Consider the following 10658-nt stretch of genomic DNA (forward strand, 5'->3'; position numbering starts at 1 on the left):
CATCGAGAAAATCGTCAACATGCAACTAACCCGCCACCTCGAAGACAACAACATCCTCGACCCGTCCCAATCCGGATTCAGACGAAACCACAGCACCGAGACTGCCCTCATCGCCGCCACAGACGACATCAGGGGCAAATTAGACAACGGTGAAACATCAGCCCTCATCCTAGTGGACCTCTCGGCCGCCTTCGACACGGTCTGCCATCGCACTCTAAAAACACGCCTCCAAGAAGCCGGTATCCAAGTGAAGGCCCTCGACTGGACCACATCCTTCCTCTCCGGCAGATCACGGAGAGGCCACCTCCCACCCTTCCGATCCGAGGCCACCGACATCATCTGCGGCGTCCCCCAGGGCTCCTTCCCTCAGCCCAATGCTGTTCAACATCTACATAGCCCCCCTTGCACAAGTGGCCCGCCACCACAATCTCAACATTATCTCCTACGCCGACGACACTCAGCTCATCCTCTCCCTCACCAAGGACCCACGCACCGCCAAAACCAACATCCACGACGGAATGAAGGCCATCGCCGACTGGATGAGGAGCAGCCAGCTGAAACTGAACTCGGACAAGACGGAGGTCCTCATCCTCGGACCCAACCCCTCGGCCTGGGACGACTCCTGGTGGCCGACCACTCTCGGGACAGCACCGACACCCACCGACCACGCCCGCAATCCAGGATTCATCCTCGACTCCTCCCTCTCCATGTCCAAACAGGTCAATGCCGTCTCCTCCTCCTGCTACAACACCCTCCGCACGCTTCGCAGGATCTACAAGTGGATCCCGACCGAAACAAGAAGAACGGTGACACAGGCCCTCGTCAGCAGCAGGCTGGACTACGGCAACGCACTCTACGCCGGAATCCCAGCCAAACACCTACGACGACTACAGCGCATCCAAAATGCCTCCACCCGACTGATCGCCAACGTCCCCCGCCGCAGCCACATCACCCCCCACCTGACAAACCTACATTGACTCCCCGTCGACAAGAGGATCACCTTCAAACTCCTCACCCACGCACACAAAGCACTCCACAACACCGGACCAGCCTACCTGAACAGCAGACTCAGCTTCCACACCCCCACCCGCCAGCTCCGCTCCGCCAGCCTCGCCCTCGCCGCCGTCCCCCGCATCCAACAAACAACCTCCGGCTGCAGATCCTTTTCCTACCTCGCCGCCAAGACCTGGAACACCCTACCTACCCACCTACGACAGACCGAAGACCTACTCGCCTTCAGAAGACTCCTCAAGACCTGGCTCTTCCAGCAGTAGTGAACTCCCCCCCCCCCTCCTCATCCCCCTCAGCGCCTTGAGACCCTCACGGTGAGTAGCGCGCTTTACAAATACCATGATTGATTGATTGATTGTAGGATCAGAGAAACACCAGAAAGTGACATTTATAACATAGTAATGTTAAAACGAACGTTGTCAGTAAAAAGCTACTCAATAGGAGAAGAGTAGGCCTCACAGGGAAAAACAAATTTGGGCATTTCACACCACCAGGACATGTAGAACTTAAAAAGCGATGTCCCACCTTTTATTTTTAGAATATCTCTGCCTTATTAGCTAACTAGCACCTACATTAGGGGTGACTTACATGTAGTAAAATGGGAATTTAAGCCTTGGCAAGTAGTTTTAAATGACAAGTTAAAGTAGCAGTAAAATGTACACGCAGACCGAGACAGGGTTAAAGGGCTACGTCTGTGGGTGGAAGAAGCAGGCCCACCACTAGCATTTAATTTGCAGGACCAGGGCACATGGTATACAGTCAGTCATACAGCTTTATTCAGTGTAAAATGTGCAGCCATAAAAGCATACTTATAAAAAGAGTAATAAAATTAATCAAGGGTACAATATACACATTTTTAAAAGATTCAAAGTATTTACAGTTAATATTTCGTAGAATTTACAGGGGATCAGTAATCAAAATATATTAATGATCAGAGGCAGAAACCAATACCATACAATAATTTCATCTCAGAATACTTGCTACAAAATACATTCTACCAAAGCATTATAAAATACGGCGATAAAAACATTTTAATTTATGGGCAAATCAGTACACAATTCATCAACAAAGACAAATATAAAAAAGAAAGTATATTTTGCAAATTCAATCTACTTGTACATCCCCATTTACACAGTAATATAATAAATCCAGGATAAAATTATATTTATGCGACACAAAAGCCTAATAAACACATAAAACCGCTATACAGAGATCACAAAGGGGGATTTTAAATAATACATATCTGCAAATATTTTGTAGCTCAGCTAGTTAATATGATCACTTTTCTCGTATAATAGGACATCTAAATGTGCTAATTCCTTCCTTCTCCTGACTGCCCTTAATATAAAACAAACAACAGTGCACATAATTTTCATATTATCAAGGCTACATAAAAAGTTAAAGGCATTTTTATAATTATACAACCTATTTGTTAAGAAAAGTGGTTTTAAAACAGATTTCCGAATATCGCTGTACAAAGTACAGAACAGTAAAAAATGTAGCGTGGACTGGGCGGTTTTTCCATTACATACACAATTTGGAAGAGTGTAGGGGTCTTTTCCTTATCACGAAATGCAGTTATATAATGTATTGTGCCAAATCTTAACCGTGTTAAATAAAATCTGTGTTGGGTATTTCCTATCATTGTGAGGTATGTCTGTGTACCCAGCACAGAAGGGATTTGACAATGGGAGGTAGCACTATATTTATGTTTAACCTCATTAGATCTAACACAATCCATGGCCGAGATATATCTTGACTTCAACTCGTTTCTACTGATGTCTTGTATAGATGTTAGATCCCTTTTTATCAAAGTCTATCATGTAATCTGTCAGTAACTTTTGGATATACTCAAGCCGTGGGATTTATTCCCAGTAATCAAGGGCTAGGCAATCCTTAATTATCTCCGTATTAAATTTTGTCTCTTCTTTCACCCACAAACCTCGCCAAAATGTATGGTACAGCCAATTCTTTGTGTACAATATAATTGGCTGTGAAAGTTGGTACTGCCAATACTCTTTTTAAATATGTATTTTCTTGTATTTGTAAAGATATGGTATTTGCTCTCCCCCACATTGCAGCCCCATACCAAGCACCAGTGACACACTTGCTTCTATATAAAGTGAGTATCTCCCTCACAGGCTTCTTTCCCATTTTAGCTGAGAATCTAAAAATTCCCTCAGCAGTTCTTAGGAATTTCAATAGCTGATTTCCACAGAGCACCATCTTTATTTGTATTATATGTGTACTCCTCTGGCTCATTCGAAACACTATAATAACCAGATAGATCCATAATGGATGCAGACCATTATGTTGCATGTTTTACATGCATGCGGGTCTCAAAATGTTGACACAACATTTATCCTTATTGACAACCCCCATCATTACAGAAATATACCTCGAATTCAAGACGCATTCAACAAGTGCTGTTCTATGCTGCATGTTATACAGACTTTATTCTGAGCACTGAAAGTTCCAACGACAAAGGTTTATCATGAAATGTATTACTTCTAAATCATAGCCTATTATTCTGCCCTGATGATGCCAGGTTTAAATCCTAATAGTCAAGAAACACTTCTTAGCTATAGTTTGGCTTTATAAATTCACAAACTGCATGTGGCGCCATCTTCCATTAAATCTCCTCAGTAGAGTAGCACTGATTAAAATAATGGTCCTACTCAGTTTCCTTTATGTATTGCAAAATGTCCAGCTTAATATTCTAAAAGTATGGTTCAAAGACGTGCCATTGCTCTTTCCTTTCGTCCTCTAGCGTTGACATCCTCCTCGACTACCCAGGGCACTTGCTGATCAGTGAATGAGGGTGGGATCGGGTGGTGGATATCCACCTGTATTATTGGGCCTCCCAGCTTCTAGTTATTAACGACTGGCTGCCGGGTGGTTGGCACGACCAGGCTTATCCGTTGAAACGGTCCTCAATGGTGTGATGGACAATATGTAAGGGTTCCAGCTTCCTCTTTCCCTTTCAGTGTTCAATCGAGTGGTCTTTATGGTATGGAGAGTGGCTCTTAGTTTTACAGGTTGGAACAGGTGCCTCATGAGGCTGACCACCCTGTGGCGAGAATGATGGTTAACACACTGAACACAACTTAAGGGATTGTCTCGCTGGGATCAGATTGCCATCACTACTCTTGTTAATATTTGGCCTGGGTCGCAAATATATACTTTTAGTGGCCTTCAATCGTACTTCTCCCTTTCCACCTCCCAGTTTCTCCACTTCCAAATAAGGCATGCCCTTCTCCCTTACACTGCAGAGCTACAGGATATCCCAGACTTCAATCCCCTTGAGGCCCGCTTGCTCCTCTGGAGACTTGGGCAAAGGTGGGATTTCCCAACTATTTCAGCCTGGTGGGTAATGCTCTCAGGTTGTTAGATCAGTTGCATCACAGGTGGGAGGGATGGGTTGGTGAGCTGGACGAGGTGGTGGGGCGTTAGGCTTGTATGACTCCTAGGGAGCTGGTGTTATCCTCCCAACTCAGACTAATCCAATTCCATTATCTCCATCATACTAAGCTGACCCCCCAGAGATTGGGTCGTGCAGGACTTCTTACTAATCCCGGCTGCACTCTGTGCCATGCCTTGCCCAAGAGGGCGACTTCTTCCACATGACATGGAAATGTCCCCTGATTATACCATACTTGGCCAGTGTGGGCTCTACCCCTCCAAAGGTTTTGGGTTTTCCCTTGCAATTACCACTCAAAGTAGCATTGCCGGGATACTGGACAGGTTGGAGAGGTCCCGTGGTGATCGAACGATGACTGGACTAGCAACATTGGTTGCAAAGAGAGACACTGTTTGCATTTAAAAACAACAGTCTCCACCCACCTAGAAGCAATAGCGCACTGGCACCGACTGGTGTGCTCAGCTGGAAGAACCTATTTACACTGACAAGATCTGCCCCACTATATTCTCTAAAATTTAGGGTAAATAGTGGAAATACTATGGCTTACCTTAGACATCGAGATCTTTGGTGCAGCGTGTCATTTTAATGTGTAGCCTTAGTGGAGGGTGAGGAGATGGAGGATATGAGCTTGAAGGTAAACATTGCTTACCACGAATGCGGAAGAACACATGCCATTACAACGCAGTTGTTACAACACATGCCATTACAACGTAAGTCGGAACAACGACTTTTGCAACTACTGTTGCACAGACTGGAGTTGGAATAATAAATCATAATCATTCCAACATCCAGCCCCCCCCCCCCAGAGGATGTTGTTGTTCCGACTTGCATTGTAATGGCATGCGTTGTTACAACGCCGTCGTTCTAATGAGTGCATTGGAATGGCAAGCGTTAAAAAGCCACTGGGTATGCCTACTCAATATTAAAAGTGCATTTCCTTTCCTTCGGCATATTAATGTGCCTCAAGTTTAATCAATTTTTCTATAGTCCTCGGATCCCTTATACTAAGATTATCGTTATGTATTATTTGCAAACCTTTCTCTTTGTTTGCATTTATCCACCCTACAGCAGTTTTACTATCATGATATCACAGATTATGTTCTTTAACCCATAGTATCTGTGTACAAAAGACAGTGGTCTATCCTAGTTGTGGCCTTTTTTTAATCTTTGTGAAATGCTTCACATAACGAACAAACTACTTTTAAGTAAACCGTACCAATTCTCCTGCTCCCAAACACTACCGTTGGGTTTGTGCTTACCAAAGAAACAAAGTAAATTAACAGTTGGTGTTAGTCCTTCATGTCTGTCTTCAGCATGCAAATATCTACTGAGACAAGTGTAGCAGTGCTAAATAGCCCATGCTGGGTGGTAATTTAGCAAATATATGTTATAGCACCAAAATTAGCTCATTGAAACAAAGAACTAATTTGAAAAGCAATGCCTTAAGAACTTACTTCAAACACTAATACTGTTGCAATTCTGTTTTAATTCATGCAAAAAAACTGAATTTCACTTCTTACAAATCATTTCTAGCAACTAACATGATGGAGATGAAACCAAAAAAAATTAGACCACCCAAATCCAACCAATAGTAATTCTATGGTCATTCGTTAATGGTACTTGCTTACTTGGATTTCTTTTTGTGCCTTATCACTGGAATAAAAAATGCACTATTTCTTACACTGGGTGTGTTCTTCTTAACCACTTCTGCAAATGCGGGCATACTTAACTCATCCGCTTCAGGTAACGGCTCTGCTGCCTCCTCACCAGAGTCTGATGAAGCCTCTATCTTCTCACTCCAATCTAACAATGGAGAAACCTCCTCCTGCTCTTCACCAACCTCATCTAAAACTTCCATCTTCTCACTGACTTCCGCTAACATGTCTGCCTCCTCCTCACTAGCTTCTGCTAACATGTCTGCCTCTTCCTCACCAGTACAAGTCAAAAAGTCTTTCTGCTGCTCCTCACTATTGTCTACTAATATCTGGGTCTCTTTCTCGTTTGATAAATATTTAGTTCCATATATACTCTGCTTTCCAAATCTCAAAATTAAGCCCTGTTTATTTTGCGCGTGCATTTTCATGGCACGACAAAATCTTGCTAAAAATTCATGACTAGCGTAATCCCCCTTAAGCAAATTACCAGCAGACTTCTCTCTGATTTCATGTATGGCTTTTTCTGCACTAGATATGTCTTCAAAGAAAACCATGGCTGTGCTAAGTGAGGAATCAAACAATGCTTTTTTCAAAGTTCCAAACTGAGAAAAATGGTGAACTAAAGATGAAGGTGTGAAATTGGTCTTACTAAGACCATAGACAAAAATGCAGTGTGAAGAAAAACTATCCCCAAACTTTTTCTTGAGCATACTCCGGGAAAGGAAGAGTCCATTCATTTCACTAATGACCTTATTAGCAACGGCTTCATCTGAAAATTGCACAACACCATAGTTGTGCTTTTTTTTAACCTCAGTATACAATATCTCCCCCAAACCATTGAAGGAACGCAAGAGGTCATTCTGAGAAACAGTCCAACTCAAATTGCTAATATGCACTGTCCCTGATCCCTCCTCTGCAAAAAATCCATTGTCTAATTCAGCTTTGTAAGATGGATTTTTTTTGTATGGCCACACAGTGACATCAATTTTCCTGTTTAAGAGACTTGTCCCCTGGGTTCCTGAAAAAGCACTGTCACGATCCTTTCTAAACTTGTAAAACACCATGGCACTACGTTGCTTCTTGTATCCGCAGATCTGCATTGAAATAATCTCTCCAAACTTTCCAAACTTGTCCTGAAGGGCTTCTCGAATGTTTTGCTCTGAACAGCGTGGAGGCAAAGGTTCAACTTTTAGAGAACGCAAGCGCTGCAGACAATGTTTTGTTTGAAGTAATATTCCTTTGCTTTCCATTTTAAAGGGTGTCAACAACCCAGATGTACTGGTTGTGTCTCTCCTACGGCCTGTCCCTGTGTGAGAGTGGCCTCTGCTCATTTCCATGGGAGAGTGGTGTGGGCTCAACCCTGTAGCAGCACGGTCTCGCCTGCGACTCTCCCCTGAGGAAGAGCGATCTTGCCTGCGACTCATCCCTGCGGAAGAGCGATCTTGCCTGTGACTCATCCCTGCGGGAGAGTGGTCTCGCCTGCCACTCATCCCGGCGGGAGAATGGTCTGGTCTTCGACTCATCCGTTCAGGAGAGCGGTCTCGTCTTCGACTCATCTCTGCGGGAGAGCGGTCCCGCCTGCCACTCATCCCTGTGGGAGAACGGTTTCGGCTGTGGCTTGTTCCTACAGGAGCGTGGTTTCGGCTGCGTCTCATCCCTGCGGGAGAATGGTCTTGGCTGTGGCTTGTTCCTACAGGAGTGTGGTCTCGTCTGCGGCTCATCTCTGCAGGAGAGCAGTCTTGGCTGCGGCTCATCCCTGCGGGCGAGCAGTCTCGGCTGCGGCTCATCCCTGCGGGCGAGCAGTCTCGGCTGTGGCTTGTTCCTACAGGAGAGGGGTCTCGGCTGCGGATCATCCCTGCGGGAGAGCGGTCTCGGCTGCGGCTCATCCCTGCGGGAGAGCACTCTCTGCTGCTACTGGAGATTGGTTTCTGCTATGGCCCACACTCATGGGAGGGCATTCCCAACCCTGCCCTCGTCCTCCAGACTTGTATCCCTGGTTCTGGTTTTGGGATGAGATATACATCCTGCCCTGGTGCACCACAGGCATCTGCAAACTCACACCTGGGTCTATGTTATTGTGGCCCCCTGGCTGCGATAGACCTAGCCCTGGATGCTGAGGGCCCAGGCCAGGCCCCGGTGCCCCCAGCTGGGGCTCTATCCCCGCGTGTCCACTGTAGAGTCCGCTATGATGGTTGGTCTCTGGGGCTCGGGGCCCGGGTCCCTGCTGAGGCCACCAGCCAGGCTCACTGCTGCTGGGGCCCCCGAGAGGCTGCAGGCCGGGCCCTCCGGAGTCAGGGCCCCCGGGAGGCTGCAGGCCGGGCCCTCCGGAGTCAGGGCCCCCGTGAGGCTGCAGGCCGGGCCCTCCGGAGTAAGGGCCCCCGGGGAGGTTCACGTCCAGCCCCGGCCCTCTGCTGCCGGGTCCTCCGGGCTGCTGCAGGCCGAGCCTCCGCCCTCTGCCGTACGAGGCCTCCGCCTCGGGGATGTCAGCGGCTGCACCGGGGGCTCGTGACCCCCAGCGGCGCCGGTACCGAGCTCCAACGGAAAGAGAAACAGACGCAGGACTACGCAGCGCCCTGACGTGAGAAAGTCCGTCTTTGATATCTACTGGCGCTTGGGCTCTAGAGTCCGTCTTCTGTGTCTATCGACTTCATAGGGTCTAATGCCCTACTTCTGTGTCTATTGGCTCTTCGTTGGAGTCTATAGTCCGTCTTCGCTGTCTACTGGCACTTGATGTGATCTATAGTCTGTCTTCTGTGTCTCCTGGCTCTTCATGGGAGTCTATAGTCCGTCTTCAGTGTCTGGATCTGTCGTACCTGTCTGAGGGCGCTTCGTGGATTATAAATAAAACAAGCATTGGCAAGGCCAATAGCTGCCAAGGTTCCAGATAGCCATGGCTGACATTTTCATAATGTCACATGTCACTTTTTCCTCCTATAATTGTACTGTACCGTTTGCTACCTCTTGTATTTTGTTTCCTCTCAATTGTGACTTTTGCCTCATGTAACGTAAGGGTTGCTGTTGTAAATTGTTCACTTGTAATGAAAAATGTCCTAGCTTACGAGAAGGAAAGTTTCAATTCTATGGCAGGACGGAGGCTCAGATTATGCTTTCTCAATTTCTTTACTGAAAAACACAGCAGCTAATCAGTACGCAGTAAAGAAATAACAAACTACATTAGCCATAAACCCAGGGTAACCATAGAGTATGTGAATGTATAAATAGGGTCATAGAGGTGAACACTTCCTCTTTCTTTGCTGCTGCGCAGCCAGTTAAGTGCCTTATTTCATTACCTTGATATTCATACATTGTGTTTCTAGATATTTGCACCGCTTACTTATATTTGACTTGTGCTTCGATTTCGCGCTGTTTGCGCTCTCTTCTCGCCGCTCGGCGTGTTGCTACGAGGTCGCTGACCTCGTTTCTTGTTTGGTGCCGGGTCGCTACCCTCATTCCTTGTTTGGTGCCTGGTTTATCCTCGTTTGCCTTCTTTCTTGTTGGAGCGTGTGTTTCACCTCCTGGGTTATCGACGCGCATTTCGCGCTGTCTGCTTAATTGTGGAGCGGGAGTTGGAGCTGGCAGGGTCGCGCTGCCTCGCGCGTCCCTTCCTATTTGGCAGCGGCTTCGCGCATGCGCGAATGCTTTGTTTACACGCCCAGTGAAGGCGTGTGTTTCCCTCAGCCGTCAGCTGCCTCAGACGGTGGGAACATCTGGTGTTTTCGACGCTTGCCCTGTGGTGCTGCCAATTGAGCTCCCTGACACCCTCTTCCTACTTGAATTAGAGGGTTGTATAAATTAACATAGGCTCTGCCTAGAGTGACAGAAATTGCTGGTATTCAGTGCGAGTCCTCCCTCCACGTATTATTGTATTTTGGTCAGGTTTTTTCCTGCATTTCATGACTTGCACAAGGGGTATCACTCCACCAATTTGGCTTTGCCTTTTATAAGTTCTGCAAAACTTATCATTTACCTTCCTGTGGGCTATATTTGGTGGTCTTGGTCACCATGGCGAATTACTATGATGAGGCGGTGAAGATTATTATGAGGAGGATGAGCCTTCTGCGTCCCTTGATGAATACATGGGCCAGGCTTTGTTTCAGGCGATTGCGCCATTGAAGAAACATCTTTCTGACTATGCAGCCCAACAGGGTTGGGTGCCTCCTACCTCTAGTCGTAGCAAAAAATCGCCAAAGAACTCTCACAAATCCAAATTTGCTAAATTGGCCAAGACCCTCTCTGCTCCTTCATCGAGGAAGCGTGCTGCGCCGGCCCGTTCGGACCCTCCGTCCGACACCGATGATGGGTCGTCTTCTTCTTCTACGTCCTCAGAGTCTACTAAGCCTCCACCTTCCAAGAAATCACGAAAGGAACACTATGTTGATGCACCCTCTTCTCCAAAGGTTTTAACATTTAATCCCGCGGACATCATTCATCCTAATTCTTCTGCTTGGTTGCCATCCCCCGAGGTGGCTGACTATGTCCAATCCCACATTCGTTCCCCTTTTGAGAAAGATGTGCGAGCTCGTTTACGCTCAGAATGCCCTCGCCCTGACCTTTCGGACAAGCTTGCTTCC

At 46.7% G+C, this 10658-nt stretch overlaps 1 protein-coding gene across 1 annotated transcript; it reads right to left on the reverse strand.

The window, feature by feature from the left end:
- Positions 1-5898: 5898 nt before the first annotated feature.
- On the reverse strand, positions 5899-8407 carry LOC147659550 (uncharacterized). Its single transcript, XM_086951654.1, has one exon. It carries the CDS (start codon positions 7971-7973, stop codon positions 6057-6059), a length of 1917 nt encoding a protein of 638 aa, XP_086807780.1. The 5' UTR covers positions 7974-8407; the 3' UTR covers positions 5899-6056.
- Between the last annotated feature and the right edge of the window lie 2251 nt (positions 8408-10658).

Source organism: Lissotriton vulgaris, unplaced genomic scaffold, assembly GCF_964263255.1.
Source record: "Lissotriton vulgaris unplaced genomic scaffold, aLisVul1.2 SCAFFOLD_1811, whole genome shotgun sequence".
NCBI lineage: Eukaryota > Metazoa > Chordata > Amphibia > Caudata > Salamandridae > Lissotriton > Lissotriton vulgaris.